Genomic DNA, 19390 nt, shown 5'->3' with positions numbered 1-19390 from the left:
CATTTTGGTCCCAACTTCTTCCTCCCCACCCAACCGAATTCATCTTTTTTTTTTTTTTTTAAATGAATCCTTAACACAAAGCAACTAGATTTCTAATTCAACTTTGGAAAATTTACTTTCCTCTACAGAGCTATTTTTAACAAATGGCATATTTACTTACAAAATTGGGAGATGGGGGCGTCCAACTGAGGTACGTTTCCTCCTTTAGCGTTGAGCTTCTGGACTTGGGTTGGGGGCACAGGCTTGTGGGACTGCCCAGTGGCCCGATACATGGCTTGGACCCACAAGATGCGATCTTGCTCATCATCACTTGCAAATATCACGGTGTCTCCTTCTTTGACTGCATTGAAGAAGGCTCGACCACCCTCTAAACCTGGAATACAGGGAATAAACACTTCTAAACTGAGTTGCCATGTTCTCAGCAGAACCAAGCCCTGAAGGCCATTTCTGTTGCTCTTCCGTGGGCCAGAGAAGGGAGGAGCAATTTATCTGACTCCAAGATGGGAGGTCTGATGCCCTTTTGGCCAGAGTGAAGCCCTAATGTTAGACAGACATTCTAAGACTGGCTCTTATCTTTGGCTTTGGCTGGGGACAGGAGTGTCAAATAGGCTGCCTACTGGTTGGGTAGATATCTGCCTATAAGCACATTATTATTTTTCTTCATCTTTGAAAACAAACAAACCACCACTACCACCAACAGAAACATCTCTTGACACCCTCCCCACACCCCTGGGGCCTTCAACTATGGTTCTACTGCTATTCTCTTTACAAGACAAGGAGAATCTCTACCAGGACTTCTTAAAATTTTAGTGCCCATGTGAACCCCAGGAGCATCTTATTGGAATGCAGTTTTTAACTTGGTAGGTCTGGGCTAGAAGCCTGAGAACCTGCATTTCTAACAAGCTCCCAGAGGATGCAGATGGTGCTGGTCTAAGGACCACACTTAGAGTAACAAGAGTCTCTCTCCTCCTAGTCTGCCCTAAAGCTTCTCCAATCAGGCTGCTGCCCCCATGGAAACTTGTCAATGTTGTTAGTGACTTCCACAATGCTGAATCCAAAGGTCAGTTCAGAGTCAACATTTAATTTGATTCATGAACCTACCCACAGCATTTGACACTTGATTCTCTTTGAAACACTTCCTTCACTTGGTTCTAGGTCACCCAGTTTCCCCCTCCCTCCCTAGTGGGTGCTTGTCCATCTTGTTTGCTGGCTTCTTTTCCTCCTCCTGACTGTTAAATGTTGTGGCATCCTGGTGTGTCCCTTGACCTCCTCTCTTCCTCAGTGAGGCCACCCAGTCTCAAATGCCATGAATCTCCTTATAGTCCCTACATTTCTATCTCTATCCTAGACCTTTCTGGTGAACTGCAGAGCTGAACCTCTAGTGGTTTCCCTGACTTCTTCACATGGATATCTGATAGATACTCCAAGCTCATCTTATCTCCCAAACTCCTCTCCACCTCAGTAAAGCTGAGCTTGTCCCTCTAACTGCTCAAGCCCTCAACCCTGGGGTCCTTTTGGACTCCTCACTTTCTCTCATTACCCACTGGAATTTCTCTCACTACCTACCTTCAGAACATACTGCCAGATCTGAACCCTTCTTTCATCTCCAGTGCTTCCTGAATGTAGTCATGCTCATCTCTCACATGGACTATTTTAATGGTCTGCTCTCTTATCTGCCCTGCCTCATCCTCACTCCCTAAAGTCAATTCTCAATGGCAGCTGAAGTAATGAGTTTAGCAGGAGTCCAGTCATGTCACTCCTCTGGTCCAAACATATCAGTCGTTCCTTACTTCACTCAGAGGAAAAGTCTAGGTTCTGACAAGGCCTGTAAGACCCCATGGATCAACCCACCACTACTCCTACCCTTGTCTCCTCCTATTTTCTCCTTAGTGCACAAACACACATACTTCTCCATAGCCACATTAATCTCTTGGTGTTCCTTGAACACTCCAGGTACATTCTCACCTTGAGACTTTGACACTTGCTGTTTCCTATGTCTAGAATATGCTTCCTCCAGATATCTGCATGATTCGCATCATCACTTTCTTTTTTTTTTTATTTTTTATTTTTTTAAAGATTTTATTTATTTATTTGACAGAGAGAGATCACAAGTAGGCAGAGAGGCAGGCAGAGAGAGAGGAGGAAGCAGGCTCCCCGCTGAGCAGAGGGCCCGATGCGGGACTCGATCCCAGGACCCTGAGATCATGACCCGAGCCAAAGGCAGTGGCTTAACCCACTGAGCCACCCAGGCGCCCCGCATCATCACTTTCATATCTTTGCTCAAACATCGCATTCTGTCGAGTCCCTCCCTGACTTTTACCCCTCAGTTGCCATCCCTCTTATCTTGCTTATTACCTTCTAACAAGTAATAATTTATTTAACCTCATAAGGACAGGGAGTTTTTGTCTGTTTTGTTCACTGCTGTATCCCTAGTACCTAGAATAGTGCATGGCATATAGCAGGTGTTCAGCAAATACTTGTGGAATGAATGAATGCTCCACAGACTTTTTTCCACAGGCAGCTCTCAAGGTTAAAATTTACAGAGAGGTAGGTGAAAGCCCCTTTGGGTTCAGGCCAAAGCAACATTGTCTGTCAACATATTCCAAAAGTTTTCATTTTAGGGTCACTGAGTATTCTCTGGCTGGAAATAAAGCATCCTATCTTCATCAGGTTCCTTATCATCCTCCCAATTATCAGTTTAATACTGAGAGGAGAATGAGCAGAGTGAATAGCACTCTCAAATTTCCAACAAGGCCCTGTCACTAGCTGGCTTGACATTTGGCATTGGAAAAGATTTCTGGCGACACTAAGACTTCTCCACGGTGCTGATAATGTTAATGCAGGTGTCTATTCCATAGAGTGGGTGTATGCTGGGAATTCTGCCCTTAGAGTTGCCAGGGACTATAGAACAATCAACAGCTACTTCTTCATGTGGAGAGCTTAGTGCTATAGCATTTTTAACAAAAGCTTTTTGGTAGTTAGGATTATGAGAGAGTGTTTTGCCCAATTCCTTATGGAGGGTTTTTAAACGTGTGGTTTGGATAGGATGATATATAGGATGATATATAGTTAGCAAGTAGGGAAAACCTGACGAGATGCATGAGAAAAAGGTAAATCTGGAAGGGAAAGGAAGAAGAGCTTTGAGGGAATGCTCTAAGTCCTGAAAAACGAACACGAAGGAGCTAAAAGGAAAAGTGAGTCAACAGACCCTCTGTAGCCTAGCCTCATGGTAACTTTTGGGATAAATCACTTTGACACCATCAGAGAATGCCAGGCTTGCCATCACTGGAGGCGATTCCTCCTGCCCCACTCCCCACTCTCCAGGCTTCCCCGGGGGGTGGGGATGCTGTCTTCCAGGAGCTACAGTCAGAACAGGTTCACAGGGCTGCTCTGGAGAGTGGAGAGGTAGAGGTAGAAAGATACTAAGCAGTTTTCAGATGTTTAGTTGATCCTCCCAATGACACTATGAAGTAAGTACTATTATTCCCACTTTATAACTGAGGAAACAATCACAAAGAAGGCTATGACTAGCCAATGAAGACAAAGCAGGGCTGTAAGCATCGGAACTGGGCTTCTAATCCCATTGTCTGTCTCTGGAACTGACAACTGGACCCTTGTGCTGTCCAGCTGCAAAGCTGAAGAGAGTGCCCTGGTGCACGGCGAAAGCACTCAGAGAATTATTCGTTAACAGAATGATGCCTAATTGTGACATGAGTGGGGCACAAGGAGAAATATGTAAAGCGGCAGAAGCCGGGGCAATGACAACCGCAGAGAGCAACAGAGCTGTTCCAGACAGCGTGGGAGAACAAGGGCACACCAGTGAAAGCAAGGAGGGAGCAGAGCACTGCTGCTGAAAGAAAACCAAGGGAGGAGAAGGTGAAGTGAACATCGACACATGCTCTGAGGCAGCCAACGTTTCGCCAGGGCAGCAACTCCCGGGGACTGGATCTATAGACAGTGATGTATGACAGGGCGCAGGCTCCTCATGGAGGACGTGGAGCACAGCCCCACAGGTACCGACCTGTCAAGCCCAAGGCAACGTGTCTGTGGAAGGACAGAGGCAGACCAGGCAGGGAGTGGTGGCCGGCTCCCTGAGGGGCTGAGGGGTGTGGGGACTGCTGTTCCAGCAACCCACTTGGATGGACACAGGCTCTTTAGGCTGGGAATGCTGTGTAAGGTTTAATGCAGTTGTTTAAATTGTGCCATTGGATTATTCTGAACATCCTTTCATTTAGACTGAATGACTGAGTCTGATAGGACCGGAGAGATTACTGTATACTCTCTGAAACACACATCCAGGGAAACACACCCAGGGAAAGTGAAGCACTTTCATTTTTAGCTTAAAATGAGTGGCCTGGATGGAAAATTCATATACAATTATTTACTGATTCCCCAAATTAATATTTCAAAGATTCTAAGCAGGTAGGGTTGATCTGGCTCACAGGCTTGTGTTTGGGCATCCACTTCGATCCAAGGCTGCTACAGAGGCTAGAACATGCACGCCTGCAAGGCTATCTAGCCCATAAACAATCTCCCCCTGTTGGTTCCACTGATAACCTGCAGAAGGTAAGAGCAGGAGAGACAGAAGGGACTCAGAGGTCCTTCTCTGTGTGCACACTCACCTGTCAGGGAGAGGTTGAGGAGATTTTCGAATCTCTCAGGGCAGTGGCTAAATTGTGCATGATTTCCATCTCCAGCTGGCAAACTTGACTGTGCATAGAAATCCTCGACAGTGTTTATTTAAATATGAGGATTCTGCCCTCCTCCCTTCTGGTTCATAGGTTAGGAGTGGGAACCAGGAGTTAAAGCACTCTTTCGATAAGTCTGAGCTAGACTTCTTATGACACCTGGGAGTATTTAAATCTCCATTTTCAATCAAATATTATGAAATAAATAGGACTTGGCACATGGAAGGGCGGAAAAGAAGTTGCTTATTATTCTCAAGAACACAATCAATTTACTTTCCATTGACATCTTTGGTAAAGGAATTTATAAACTATATCCCATGGGGTTGATGTGGAAAAAAGAAGAGAAGCTTTCATAATATATGTGCACAGTTAATTTTCTCATGTATGTAGAACAGCTTTCTCTCTGAACCTACCCGCCCCACTGTGGGAAGAGAATTCTGTCTTCCCATGATAAAATAACAATTCTTGCTTTGCTGTAGCAGTACACGTAGCAAAGCATTGCTATATAAGAATGATGTGGGCTAGACCCTGAGTCCCTGCTCTTTTTTCTTTCTTTTCAAAACAGGAAGATAATCCTGGTCCTGTCTCCTGGGTGGGATTGTGGTCAGGTTCAAATATGCAATCGTGTAGGGGAAAGGAGCTGGGAAATGGCTGAGAAGAAAGAGACACTATCAAGAGACGCTGTCAAGAGACACTATCTCTTTCCCTTCTCACGTGGGCCCTTTTGCCTCCCCCTTTAAAATGCAGGTCTTTGGGGAGTTGGAATTTATTTTTTCTGAAGGGAACCCAATGGTTTGAGAAGAATGCAGACTATCACAGGAACCTGTACGGACTGGTTTCTTAACGCACATCCTTTCAATAAGATGTTGCACGGAATTGTTTTGAACTCGTAGGCTCTATTCAGTATGAAGGATTTCCAGGCAGAGCCTTAAATTCTTGCCTTAAGTGGTCAGCTCTGTATCATGCTCTGGCTGGAAGCAAATTAACAAGGGAAGAGGTGGGGGCTGGTCCTGATCACTCAGGGTTGGGGCTCTGAAGGGGCTCATTTTCCTAAGCAGCCTGGCCCCAAGGCCTTCCCTGCCACACCTTTTCAGGTTAACATTCCATCTTTTCTCAAACTCTGTTTTTCTTTTATGTGTATTTTGTTGCATGTGGAAGAGCAATATGGGAGTAGAAAAAAAGGTTTTGGGCCAAATAATGCAGTATGGTTGGAAATGCTTCCCTTGTGCAGATTTGGCATAAAAATAAACTTCTCTGGGAGAGGGCTGTTGGTGCTTGTTGTTCATTAATATGCTGAAATGATTTCGCACCCCCCCTCCATTTTGAAGGTTCTTTGAGGCTGATTTTTATTCAGTTTTTTCCCCGGGAAAAAGATAAAATGGGTGGGGGGAAGAGGTGTGAGGGGGCAGGATGTAGAACTTATGAGAAATACTACCATTTGTGTGGTTCTTTTAGTTACATAAGGCTTAGGATCTTGGATGTCTATGCTTGGGGATTGGTGTCTTCTCAGGAAAGAAGACATTTAGGAAGAGCTTTTTTTCCAAGTGCTGTCAGCTGACCTTGACCTGTAGTTAGCAGATACGGATGTGCAGGACAGGCTCACTTAGACACAGAGACACAATTCCTGCCAAGCCCACACGTGCCTGGTGAAAAACCACACACGCTAACATACACATGTGCATACAGTCCTTAGTGTACATGTAAGACTCCTCCTTCGTCATTCCTTTTTTTTTTTTATTTTTTTAAAATTTTTTTTTAAAGATTTTATTTATTTATTTGACAGAGAGAGATTACAAGTAGGCAGAGAGGCAGGCAGAGAGAGAGAGGAGGAAGCAGGCTCCCTGCGGAGCAGAGAGCCGGATGTGGGACTCGATCCCAGGCCCCTGAGATCATGACCTGAGCTGAAGGCAGCGGCTTAACCCACTGAGCCACCCAGGCGCCCCTTGTCATTCCTTTTTTAGCATTCGAGGGGGAGTATCTATTTGTTGTGGACCCAGCTAGGTGAAAGAAAAATGTATTACGTTTTCTTTTTGGTTTTACAAGGATCCCTTGAGTCAAACCAAAGCCCTTGATTGGGATGGCATTTACTGAACCAGGATGGAAACTCTGTAAGACCAGGGGCTATGGCTGTCCTGGTCCCCTGTGGAACCTAGTCACTCAGCTTAGTGCCTAGCATGGAGGAAGTACACAGGAAATATTAGCTGACCCATGATTTGTGTCGGGGGAGAGTTCTGGGGAGTTCATAGCCTAGAGGGTGGGTGGGTACCTGGCTGGGGATCAGTGTAGTCCACAGTGTAGCCATCCAGTTGTAGAAGTTCCTGAGGCTCCGCTTTTTTCTCCCGATAACTGCACATGGCAAATGTGTACTGACTGACCTGGGAAGGAAAAGCACAGATGGTAAGGTTGTTCTCTTATGGCCCTTCTTCCCTGAAGAAATCTTCTCCAGTCAACCACGTCCTTGTCCCTGAGGCCCTGTACTTGGCAGCTGGGATCCAACTGCATTTTGCTACCTCCCAGCTGTGTGACTTAGCGCAAGTTACTTAGCCTCTCTGGTTCTTTGGACCCTCCTGTGTAGACTGGATACAATCTGAGAACTGACCTCCTCACTGGCATATTGTGAAAACTGAATGAGTTCACATGTGCTGTGCACTTGGGATTTGTTCCTGGCACTAAGTGCTTGATAAAAGCTACTTGCAGTTATGATTGCTGTTTGTTATTTTAATTGGCTAAGCTATTTGAGATAGCCATTCTTTGTAGGTCAAAACTGGTTAAATAACAGCAATTTGATAGGTTTTACCTAATATAATCCCAGCCCAGGCCCAGACAGCCACGTTCCCACAGGCCTTTTGGTCAGCGGTTAGGGACCAGAGCCTCATTTATAAATGCCCCAGTGATTTTATCTTTTGCATGCCAGTTCTCAGCATCAAGCCACATATTATGTTTCCCCTCTCTCTTCTCCCACAGAAGGAGTGCTTTTGGTTGCTTTGAGAAGTCTTCCTTGCTTCTCAGACAAGTGCAGGAGTGACACGCTGTCACAAGCAATGAGCACTCGATCGCTAGGTGCTGGTCACACTCGAGCCATCCTCAGCCCCTGACGGCATGGCCACTGTCCCTGAGCAGCCCTCACTGCCAACACAGGCATCCCTGCCGGTGCTGGGTGGGCGCTCCATAGCTTCAGGCCGGCCTTCAGGACCCTGTCGCCACAGTGCACGCACACCCGGCACGGATCCTTCACATTTCTACATCTGGCTCATCTGCAAGGAGCCCGTGGGAGGGCGAGCATCCTTCGGGGTTTGGGCCAAAAGCTCGTGGGCATGTTTACCATCCATGATGTCACATGTCTTGGAGAAGGAGTGCCACATCCCTTATCTCTTTAGTTCCCTTTATTAAGAGAGACATTTTCTAAGTGAACTTTGATCCCTACGGGACATTTTTAGCCTCCTCCATGGTGAGCTCTCTCTTTCTCTTTTTTAAAGGCAATAAGAAATCGGTGCTTTTAAGCCCTGTATCCATCTCCCGCATCCTCTAGGGTCTGCTGGTCCTAATGGCAGATAAAGGGAGAATGATTGTTGTATCTACTGCTGCCCTCTGTTGGTTCTTGGTGACAACTTTCTTCATAATATGTATGATCTGCATAATCTGCTCCTTACAGTGTAAGGCCTGGAGGGACTTCAGGGGAAATAGATCACTAAGTATTTTCATAAGGGGACATGTACTATTCTTTGTAATAAGCAGAATAACCAATGGCATCCTCTTCTAAAAAGGAAGGTTAGGCGTGCAAGCAGGGGGGTCACATTGGCCAGAGGTCCTGCCCAGCTCTGACAACCTCCCACCTAAGTCTCAGCATCCTTGTCTGTATTTTACGTGCATCTTACTGTTGCCGGGGGATTAACTGAGCAATGAAGGGCTTCACATACCATGTGCGACAATCACAGAGAAAATGCTCAATAATATATGCATTTAAATAAGCAGCTTCTTTGCATTTAGTGCCACCATACCAACATAGAGTAGTTGAGTAAATATATTTGCCTAATAGATTATAAATCCTTTGAAGGTAAGCCTAGGGGGTCATACATCTTCATTATATTTCCTTCCTTATAAGCAAAATCTACCAAATAAAGGGCATTTGCTCTCTGAGTCTGATTGGTTCTAGAAAGTATGTATAATCTAACAGAGAAGGTTTTTTCCTTCAGAGTTTACACATGTTAGTCCAAGCACAACAACAGGCCTTTCCAACTCATTACTTGTCTGAATAACTGATTTCCCAGGTCCCAGGCATGACAGTGGTCACACACATTGCTGGACTGTTTTTGTGATGATTTTTCACCTCTCTCTGGCAATACAAGAGATAGTAGTTTGTTAATGGGATGATTAGCCAGAGAGCGGCAGACACTAACTTGAGATCAGAAAAATATCACAACAGAAGGGTGTTATTTCAAGATTCATGCATTTACTATTGCTACACACTTTGGGCTTTAAGATTTTTCTGTCTCTTCCAGGTGCTTGCGTCTGGTGTGCTGTACTCTGCTGCCCTCTTCTGGTAATACAGCAGAAGTTGTCCTGACAAACGGGACTGGCATAAACTAGTTGGTTTATTAGAAAGCATTTTAATTGGGGATTTAGTGACTTTCCTTAGAAAACAAAGGCCGGGAGAAGAAACTTTAATTACTGCAAATTTCAGGGGGAACCTCAGTTTTTATGGAGTGCTTAAAGGGTGGGGGAATAGAAAAGGTTTGGGAAATTTTATAGGTTTTTTTTTAAGCTTCTACAAGACATCACTAAGTAAACGAAATGAATGTTTCTCTGCTACAGTAAAATTTTCTTTAAACTGTATTTTGATAAGAAGTTAATGAGATGGTGAATGCTATTGTAATGATGGTACAGAAGCACCTAGAATACATGTCAGAAGTCAGAGAGTTGGCTACCACTGCCAGAGATGCTGGGCTAGAATACCAGAAAACAGAGATCTCCTGATCTCAAATGACCGGCAGACATCAGGAAGTGCTGTTTGGAGAGAGGGGTGAAAGGACTGCAGTGCTTACACCTTTGGGATCTTCAGCCACTGTTAACCTTCACATGGAATCAAGGGATCAGATGGGCTGCTGGGACTTCAGAGGGTACAGTCTTCAAGATTTGTTTAAAAGTGTCTAGACCTCCAATACAAAAGGCAGCTTATTTTCAGACACTATTTAAACTATGAAAAGATTTATTAATAGTGTTTCTTAAAGAGTGGACTGAGGCCATGTTCATTAGAGTGTATGTATGAGAGGGTGGGGGAAGGGTTATAAAGACAGATTCTAGTGGCTCCTGCGTGGCTCAGTAGGTTAAACCTCCGCCTCAGGCCATAATCCCATGGTGTTGGGATCTGAGCCCCATGTTGGGTTCCCTGCTCAATGGAGAGTCTGCTTCTCCCTCTGCCTCTGCCTCTCCTGTTCTCTTTCTCAAATACATATATATATAAAAGGTGCAGATCCTCTAAGAACAACAGAATCTCAGGTCAAGGTAAATCTCATGGACAGGCATTTTATATAACTGTTCTAGATACTTCTTAAAGTACACTAAAGCTTGAGAACCATTGCTCTATCATATAGGAACTGTCCAGAAACTTTCAGGTTGTCCCCAGACTTTCAATTAGACTTAACAAATAGAGTCCAGATAGGAGATGAAAGGGTCAGTGCTTTTTGGTCCCCCGACTCCCCATTTTCCTCCTTCCACTGACCACTTCTGGAAGACTGAAGTACTTGCACATACAACAAATGATACAATGTATTTGTCTAAAATCCCCGTCTTTGCCTTTACTACCACTCCTTATAAATGCCTCAGCTGTCAGTTTTCCTGAACCCTGGTCACCAGACCTTGCCCAAAGTTCACATACATCCATTTTAGAAACAAGTCCTTTATTCGTGGTACATACATTCATCCATTCATTTAAAAAATGCTTAAGTATTGTGTTTGGTGCTAGGAATATTAAGATGTAAAAACCATCTATAATATCTATAATTTCTGCTCCCCTGTCTAGTGTGAAGGCAGGCATTAATCACATTACCTCAGAAATGAGTAACTTTAATGGAGACCGGTATAAAACCAGTATAAAAAGAGACCTATGGTATTGTAAGAGCTTGGGGATTTGGTCTAGTTGTGTGGCCAGGGAAAGTTTGCATGAGGAAGCACTGACTGATTGAGCCAAGATCTGAAGATGCAGAGATTTTTGTGACATAAAGAACAGAATTCCAGGGACCAAGGACCATTTTAAAAAATTAAATTAAATTAAATTTTATGATGCTTAACTTTTTTTTAAAAAAACACATTTTATTTTTAAGTAATCTCTATACCCAACATAGGGCTCAAACTCACAACCCCAGATTAAAAGTGGCAGGCTCTATGGAATGAGTCAGCTAGGCACCCAAGACCATCTTTAATGTGACTTAGTTGTAAATGAAGGGTCACAGAGTTTAAATCCTAGGCTCCTGATTGACGTTAACATGAAGGCCACTTGGTAGAGTAGAGGGAGAATAGGTTTGGGAGTTACATTATACAGACCTGGATTTGATTTTCAGATCCCGTATTTTCTAGGCGTGTGACCTCAGTTAACTGCTGGGACTCAGTTTCATTATCTTTAAATGGAGATGATGGTAACAATTGTGGATCATTTCTTATATTTGAATACAAAGCATTCATTTTCCTGGTAGCTGAATCCTGATTTTACTTATGGATTCACAGCCTTCCCCAATTTCAGCCCAATATATAGTTTGTGTAGGGCCAACTGAGCCCTGTGCTGGAGGTAGGGTGGGTGGGACATGTGGCCCAGGCCTAGCCAATCAGCATCACATCGACTTGGCTGCAGTGATTGGTGCAGGGTTCGGCACATGACCACATTGGGCCAATCAACCAGGTATCAATCAGGGTATGAGCTCTAACTAGAGAGAATGAAAAGCTTCTTTCCTCTGGGGCTGCTGAAGTGTTGTAAATCTTGACCCTCCCTATTCTGCTGCATGAAGAGATGTTGCTCATCCCAGAGCACAGTTAAGAGATGGTATTGATAGAAAGTCAAAGCCTTGATGGCTGTGTTTGAAACCTGAATCTACCCATCCCAGAAGACTCTTTATTCAACTGCTACTTTAATTAACTAACCAATACAGTTCTTCCCCTTTTATAACTTATGCTAGTTGGGGTTAATTGTTGTCGTTTGCAACCAGAATATAAATAGAAACGCCCTTTAAGGCAATGTAAATTTGGATGGGAAAAACAGACATTCATTCAGACAGACAGTTCTAAATCACTCAACTACTTATATGTTTTACGATTCATTTTGGGCGGGTTAAGTTATTTTAATATGGTTTCCTGGGTGACAACTGCTATATTCCTAGGCATTTTACATTATCTGACAATATTTTATTCAGATTTAGTGATTGTTCTGAAAGCTGAAGCACTCAAGAGTTTTTACATTATCTGTAGAGAATTAGCAACAGAATATGGATTTAGGGTATTGGTTCTATCTGATGCAAGGTAATTAAGTTCTAGGACATTGTACATGCATAAATCTCTTTGGGCATGAGTCCCACTTGAGTGCTTGGAATCATGGGAAACCTTTGGGGTCAGAAGACCTGCATTAGGTTTCACATTGTCTGCCTATTAGCTGTTGACCATAGACAAGTCACTTAGCCACTCTGAGCCTCACTTTCCTCAAATATGAAATGGGATAAGACTTGTCCTTATCATAGTACTGAAAGATTGGAAAGGCCAACTTGATGAACACTTTACAAAGTCTAAGAGACCATATAAATATAAGCAACTGTTAGCATTATCAGAAGACCCACAAAATATTATGGTTTGTATGGTTCTAAAAGGGGGAAAAAGGCTCAGAAATACTTTGGATGAAGACAATCAAAAACTGATTTTAACTAGAAGTCTTTTGGGCATAGAGTAAAAAAATTTAACTTTTAATTTAATTTATTTTATTGAGTACAAATATTTTTTAAATAAAAAGGCCATAGCGATGAGACTTTCTAGTCTGATCTGGATGATGAATTGGCTGTTTCCATTCTTCCCCTATATACCCAAGAGCTCTACACAGAACTTTATGGAATTGGCACCTTCATCATTAGCATTGGTTTGGTTAGAGTTCCTAACAACGGTGTAATCAGTGTGTTTAATCCTTACCATGGCATCTAGGCTTTAGAATGAATTTACCAGCAGTTTCTTTTTTTTTTTTTTTTTTTTTTTAAGATTTTATTTATTTATTTGAGAGAGAGAGACAGTGAGAGAGAGCATGAGCGAGGAGAAGGTCAGAGAGCAAAGCAGACTCCCCATGGAGCTGGGAGCCTGATGTGGGACTCGATCCCAGGACTCCAGGATCACGCCCTGAGCCAGAGGCAGTCGTTCAACCAACTGAGCCACCCAGGCGTCCCTACCAGCAGTTTCTTGATTTGGGGTGCTGAGGACCCTTTTCCCCTTAATTCCTGTGTTAGAGTTTTAAGCCATGTTTTTGGGGCATTTACTGGAATGTAAAGGAAAACGTCTGAGGAAGCTCTGTCAAGTCATCTGCATATAATCTTGTGCATAGCTACTCTGATGCCCAGCTCCACAGCAGGTGTGGGGGGTGGCGGCGCATAAACTCCGAGGGTGTGGTCTAAAGGGGATGGAGCATTCACTTTAAAAAGGACAATGACCATGGAGGCAATGCTTCTCTAAAGGTGCTCTCTGGACAACCTGCATCAGTTATCTCCTGGTGTACTTGTAAAACCTATGATACCTCAGCCTCATGCCAGAACTACTGCAGCAGAATCTTCTAGACAGTTCCCTGGGGTGTGGATTTTATTTATTTTTTTAAAAAGATTTTATTTACTTATTTGACAGAGAGAGAGATCACAAGTGGGCAGAGAGAGAGGGGGAAGCAGGTTCCCCGCGGAGCAGAGAGCCCAATGTGGGGCTCGATCCCAGGACCCTGAGATCATGACCTGAGCCAAAGGCAGAGGCTTAACCCACTGAGCCACCAAGGTGCCCCTGGGATGTGGATTTTTTTTTTTTTTTTTATTTGAGAGAGAGAGTATGAGAGGGGAGAAGGTCGGAGGGAGAAGCAGACTCCCCATGGAGCTGGGAGCCCGATGTGGGACTCGATCCCGGGACTCCGGGATCATGACCTGAGCCGAAGGCAGTCGCTTAACCAACTGAGCCACCCAGGCGCCCTGGGATGTGGATTTTAAATAGCACCCAGTAAGGTGGTCTAGGCCCATACTTGGAGAACAGCGTCTCATTGCATAGGAATACTTAAGTCTCCAGTACAGAAACACCCTACAACTGCCTTATTCCTTTTACAGGCAGGGATCAGCCTCCAGCCACATCCACAATGTTAGCTCCAGCCCTTAAAAATGGGAATCGCTGCTTTGGTTCAAAACCCCTCTGAGGATGTCTTTTGTCCCTGGCTAGTAGGAATTCCATTTATAATCTATCCATTGGTTCCCCCAAGGTAGAAGCACTAAAAGGAAATCTTACTTAGGGAGAACTTTAATAGCACTGACTGACAGCCAAAAATGTAGACTTGGTGTGCTTGTCTGTGTGTGCGTGAAGGGAGGAGAGCTGGGGTGGGAGGGGAGATGATTTTGAGGAGACTGGTGTTAGATATGTTCTCTTCCTCTTAGTTTTTCAAACTATTTTCCTCATAATAAATCTAATGAAATTCATAACTGTGCTGGAAGTTACGTGCTGGAAACTCTCTCTAAAAACACTTCCTAAGACCTAACATCCAAGCAAAGAGGAGTAAACATTCAGTATGTCTCTCGGGTGGATAGGCTGCATCTATGTCGTTTGTGCACTGGGCTTTACAGAGCTGGCTCCGAGGCTGCCTGGCAGGTGGGTGGCAGGCTGAGAGGACCCTGCTTCCCTGCCCAACTCCTTCATCCTTCCCCATGTTTGGCCAGAGTGGTGCCCCTCGCTCCACTTTTGCATTTTGAGTTTCGGTGGCGGTTTCTGGTAGCTACATAGGACCAGGTTGTGCGTCCTCAGGACTGACATCAACACTGAATACAGCCGTTGGCTGCTGATTGTTACTGCTTGTCCTATCCTCCTTCTCTTCAAGCAACCTGAGAGGTCTTGCTTCCCCAGAACTGGGCCAGAATTGGTGGCCTTGACCTTCTCTCTTGTAACTGTGGTGGCACTGGGATTGTTTTGAAGGGGGTGAGTTTTATGGCTATCATTGTGATAAAGCACCTGTAAATGTGATCCCTTAAACAATGGAGAAGACAAAAATGGAAAGAATCCAAAAGCAAGGCTGTATTTTCTAGGTTGGACCAAGGCACTTTTAGATGTTGTGGTGAGCAGGGCCAACTGACGGTGCACTGTCCTGACCCCTCTGGAGGCCACAGAGGTTATTAAGGGAGGAATTTGATTTCAGTTGAAACAGAAGATTTAATCTGGAGGGTCAATATCCCCACACACTTCACAGCTATTGAAAGTTAAGAGAATCCCAGGTAAATGACACATATCGAAATCCCAAAATTGTTCTCTCCTGCCCTCTGGGATTGATGCTGAGTTTTAGATGGGCTATGCCTGGCCTTTACTGATTTTCACAAGGGAGCACAGAACTTGCTCTTCAGCAGTTGTACAATTCCTATCTTCTTGCGGTGGAAGGAGCAGCATGAAGGGCCCTGAAATGTCTGTACTCTAGCGGCTCTGCCAATAGTCATTCTGCTTTGCAGTTCAGTTCAGATCCTACGGACATGGCTCCCCTGATATTTTTGGCACGTTTCCTCCTATTTTTTCTTCCTGAACAGTTTTTTCCCCCTGAAATCACTTGCAAAGTAAGAGGTTGGCTATTTCTCCTCAGTGTTTTGTCATTTCAAAGATTTTCAGAGCCAAGTCATGTATCCTGTGGAGAAGTAACTAGCTACCTTGAAGAGTGAAGGGAGACTATGTGTCAAGGTGAGGAGGCCCCTTGTCCTGCTTCCTCTGGGAAGCTGTCACTGGCCACTAGCCACTCTCCAGGATATGATTTTTCCTTTCTCAGAACCATGTGAAGTCCAGGCTGGGTCCATCTTCTCTCTCCTCTTTTTCCTTCTTTCTTCCACCAAACATCTCCTGGGCCAGGTACAGAGCTCAAGGATGTATCCATGTGTGGTGGGCGAAGGAGGGAAGGACACACAGAAGAATGGGAAACCAAACTGGTCCTGCAAGCACACTGTCTACTGGGAGAGGCCAGGCCGACTCAGGTGGACTCCAAGACAGGATGCTGTGCCCAGTGAGAAGAACTGAAGGGGGAGAACCTTGCATGATCCTGTTCTGTTTCTTTTAATGCATTTTGTCTTTCTGTTTATAACACACTCTCTTTAGAGGGGACATCAGCTATTTTTGCCCACCCAGCATCCATATCTCCTTCTAGTAATGGCACCTGATTTGGCACTGGGGACAGCCCAGTGGGACTGTGAGTCAAAGTGCCATGGCATGTCTCTGCTATAAGTTGGGTGGGTGACCCAAGCTGAACCAATCTCTCCCTCATATCTGGCCCTAGAGTGGAGATGCAAGGATAGAAAATGGTCAGAACCAATTTTGTCTTCTGACCACATCAATGACACTGGCCATATTTCCCTCCACCTGGATTTCTGGAACCTACTCTGAGTCCTGTAGTAAGGACGGGTCATTCAGGTTTTTCAACAATCCCATAAACTACTTCAAAATCCTTCTAATACATTAATATTAATACCTTAATTAGCATGGGTCTATTTCTGCTGTTTGCATATATTAAGCACTATAACAGACCCTGAAAGTGAAATACCAGGCCTCATAGTTCTTCTCTATGACCTACCAATGTACCCTACACAAAGTAGGTGCTCAATAAATGTTGGTCTGTTGATAGTTTAAGGAAATGTATCTCAGGATGAAATGTCCTCCTTTGCCTACCTGCAGATTATTTAGGGATTGGGTACAATTCCAAAGTTTTCCTCAGGCTCCTTTATTAAGGCTTTGTTGGACCCCATAGCAACTGTGAAAGCAAAGGTGACCTCTTGCTCATAGCAAGAGAGATGCATTGCTTTAGTGGCACAGCAAAGACTTGACCAGATCTACAGAAAGTCTAGTCTTAGAAGGTCAGAGTTGGTAGAACTTTCAAGGCCATTAGACATAAAAGACAGTGGCTTTATAGTGAGGTTTTAGAACTAGAATTGCTCTAAATACTAATAACCCAATGAACACCTTTAGTCACTAAACTACAGGTTGACTCACTACGTGGCATCTTGCAGAATATGGCGTATGTTAATTTCTTACATGCTTTGATGGAACTAGGAAATTGAAAAGAGGCAATGGCAAATTTCCTTGTAAACTGAAAAATCTTGTTGCAAGAAGCAAATGAACCAAATTTTAAAAAGGCAGGGGAGAGTCTCAAGGACAAGCATAACTATTCCTGGAAATTTTTTCTTAAATAGACAAGATAGAAAAGGTACTATTTATATATTATTCATGTATTATTAATACCAGTATCTGCATCTCCATCTGCATCTATATATAGATGGATGTTTCTTGCTGCATGGTTAGTAATGGTCTCAACTGGGGAAGCCCATAAGTCCTTCAGAAAGGAAAATTCTACAGGTACTTGAGCCAGAGCTATATACGCAAACATGGAATAGTGTCATAGTGATTTACGTTAAAAACAAATAAACAAACAAACATCCAAAAAATGAGCTGCAGAACAACATGAAGAGTTTAGTTATATAGTTAAAAAATGTCTATCTGGAGAGATAAAATCCAGAATGTTAAACATACTTGGAGTTCAGTTAAGACTTCTGGAAGCCCCATGCATCAAGAAGAGTGGAGAGCTCCTGCACAGGGAATTCAATACCAAAATACTAAACAGTAAAACAGATGTCAAAAGTCTAAGTAAATTCTGACTTTTCTCATAATGTGTATCTTAGTACTTTTAAAATAGCAAGTACTTCTACAACAATGTCAGTGTTCCTAATGCTCTAACGGGGCGCATGCTTGCTTCCTCCCTGGGGACCTCCATCACTGGTAGTGTGGTAGGCCACTTCTCCTACTTATCTTATATGTTCTTGTACCTTTAGACTTTTAAAAGAATGAGCCATTAATTTTTAGAGATTTAAAGTGATATAGAAATAGGGAAAAGGAGCTCAAGGGAGTGTTGTGGGGAATATAGAAATGTTCTATATCCCTCTACATGATGGTTACACACATGTGTAAAAATTCACTGAGCTAAATGGTTAAACATTGTGTATTTTAGATAAGTTATACCTCAAATAAAAAAATAATTACTGCTATAAAATCTTTAATACCAATGGCTTTTAAGATGGAGAGAGTTGAAGAGTTACCTGGACTAGTACAAAAAACCTTTTCTTCCATCTCTTCCAGACATTCTTACCGATGGCCCATAAATACCTAAGGAAAAGGAAAAAGACCAGAGTCGCATTAATGCTTGAGCAACTACACTGTTTAACTCATTTGACTATAAAGCTTGGAACTCATAAACAAGGAAATAGTGCAGCTCAGAAACAGCAAGCAGATTTGGGAGCTGTGTGATTGAGGATAAGGAACAGCAGGCAAGTTTCACTTCCATTTATAGAAAGAATTGTGGCCCTTCATCACAGTTAACTGAGATTCCTTGATTGATTCCAGAAAGTAAGTTGGAAAATGTTACATTGTGACTTAATTTTTCTATGTGCTGAAAGTCTATTAGGTAGGGAAATCCTGCCAGGTGCTGCACAAAGGAGGAAAGAGAACACTAAATTCTACAATTACAGCTCTTTTGCCTCTTTCAAGTCTCAGTCAGGAATCCACCCCCGCAACCCTGACTTTCTTTTCTTATTATTCTGTCAAATGCAGGTATATTAGCAGGAGGAAGTTTCCAGTCAACAAAGAAAGTCCTCCCTATACCTTTCCCCTTTTCCCAAATGCTTCTATATTGATGGGAATTAATCTTGATATAGACAAAGGAGATAAAAGGAGAGTTAAGAACCATAGAGGCACAATCCAAGCTTTCTGGAGATTTTATGAGCAGTGTTACTACTTCATTCATGAATTACTCCCTCCGCCTTGTGGACTGCTGCACGCCCACTGGCACTGATCAAGGAAGTGAGGTTTTCAGGCTCTACTGGACCAAGTGAGGAGAGATCTGGTCATACTCAAAACATGCAAATACTTGAGCTCCAAAACAGGCTTTATCTGCTATACAAACTAACTGGACAACATCCAAATCCTCACTTCACCTGGAATCAGACAGAATTTCCGCTTTGGAACATAAAGAAGAATGCACCTAATTAAAATTTATACTGTTTGACAAATTTCAGGGGCTCTCAGAACTGGCCAGTGGCCAAAATCTGCTCAGATCTTTAAGCCAGAAACCCAGGAGTCAACCTGGTTCCCTCTCTTTCTTCATCCTTATTCCTTAATTACCAAGTGCAGTTGATTTTTTTTTTTAAACTACTGCAAAGTTCTCCACTCTGCTCAGTCTCTCCCCTTCACACCCACACTATTTCAGTCCCACCCCACGGTTCTGCTTCCATGGACAACTGTAGAGGAAACTCTTAATGGGTGTCAGGGACACCAAGAATGATTTCCATCCCTCTCCTGGCCATGACACGCTTCCTACCATCTGCGAATGTGATCATGCCTTTCCCTGCTGAAACTCCTTCCATGGGTCGCCCCCATTTACATGAAGGGGACCTCAAACTGTGGCCACTAAGATTCCACTTTCCTGATTT

At 43.6% G+C, this 19390-nt stretch overlaps 1 protein-coding gene across 25 annotated transcripts in view; it reads right to left on the bottom strand.

The window, feature by feature from the left end:
• The window catches only part of CADPS (calcium dependent secretion activator), a 472977-nt gene that overhangs the window by 155276 nt on the left and 298311 nt on the right, over positions 1 to 19390 (bottom strand). For all 25 annotated transcript variants that reach the window (XM_044253251.1, XM_044253242.1, XM_044253245.1 and 22 more), the window contains 3 exons: positions 18002 to 18068; positions 6955 to 7063; positions 161 to 373 (listed from right to left, as the gene is read on the bottom strand). In XM_044253251.1, coding sequence (XP_044109186.1) covers positions 161 to 373; positions 6955 to 7063; positions 18002 to 18068 — 389 coding nt within the window. The remainder of the gene's footprint in view (positions 1 to 160; positions 374 to 6954; positions 7064 to 18001; positions 18069 to 19390) is intronic.

Source organism: Neovison vison, chromosome 6 (genome assembly GCF_020171115.1).
Source record: "Neovison vison isolate M4711 chromosome 6, ASM_NN_V1, whole genome shotgun sequence".
Classification (NCBI taxonomy): domain Eukaryota; kingdom Metazoa; phylum Chordata; class Mammalia; order Carnivora; family Mustelidae; genus Neogale; species Neogale vison.
Note: the sequence above shows the minus strand (reverse complement) of the source record. Positions and strands in the feature narration are given on the sequence as shown.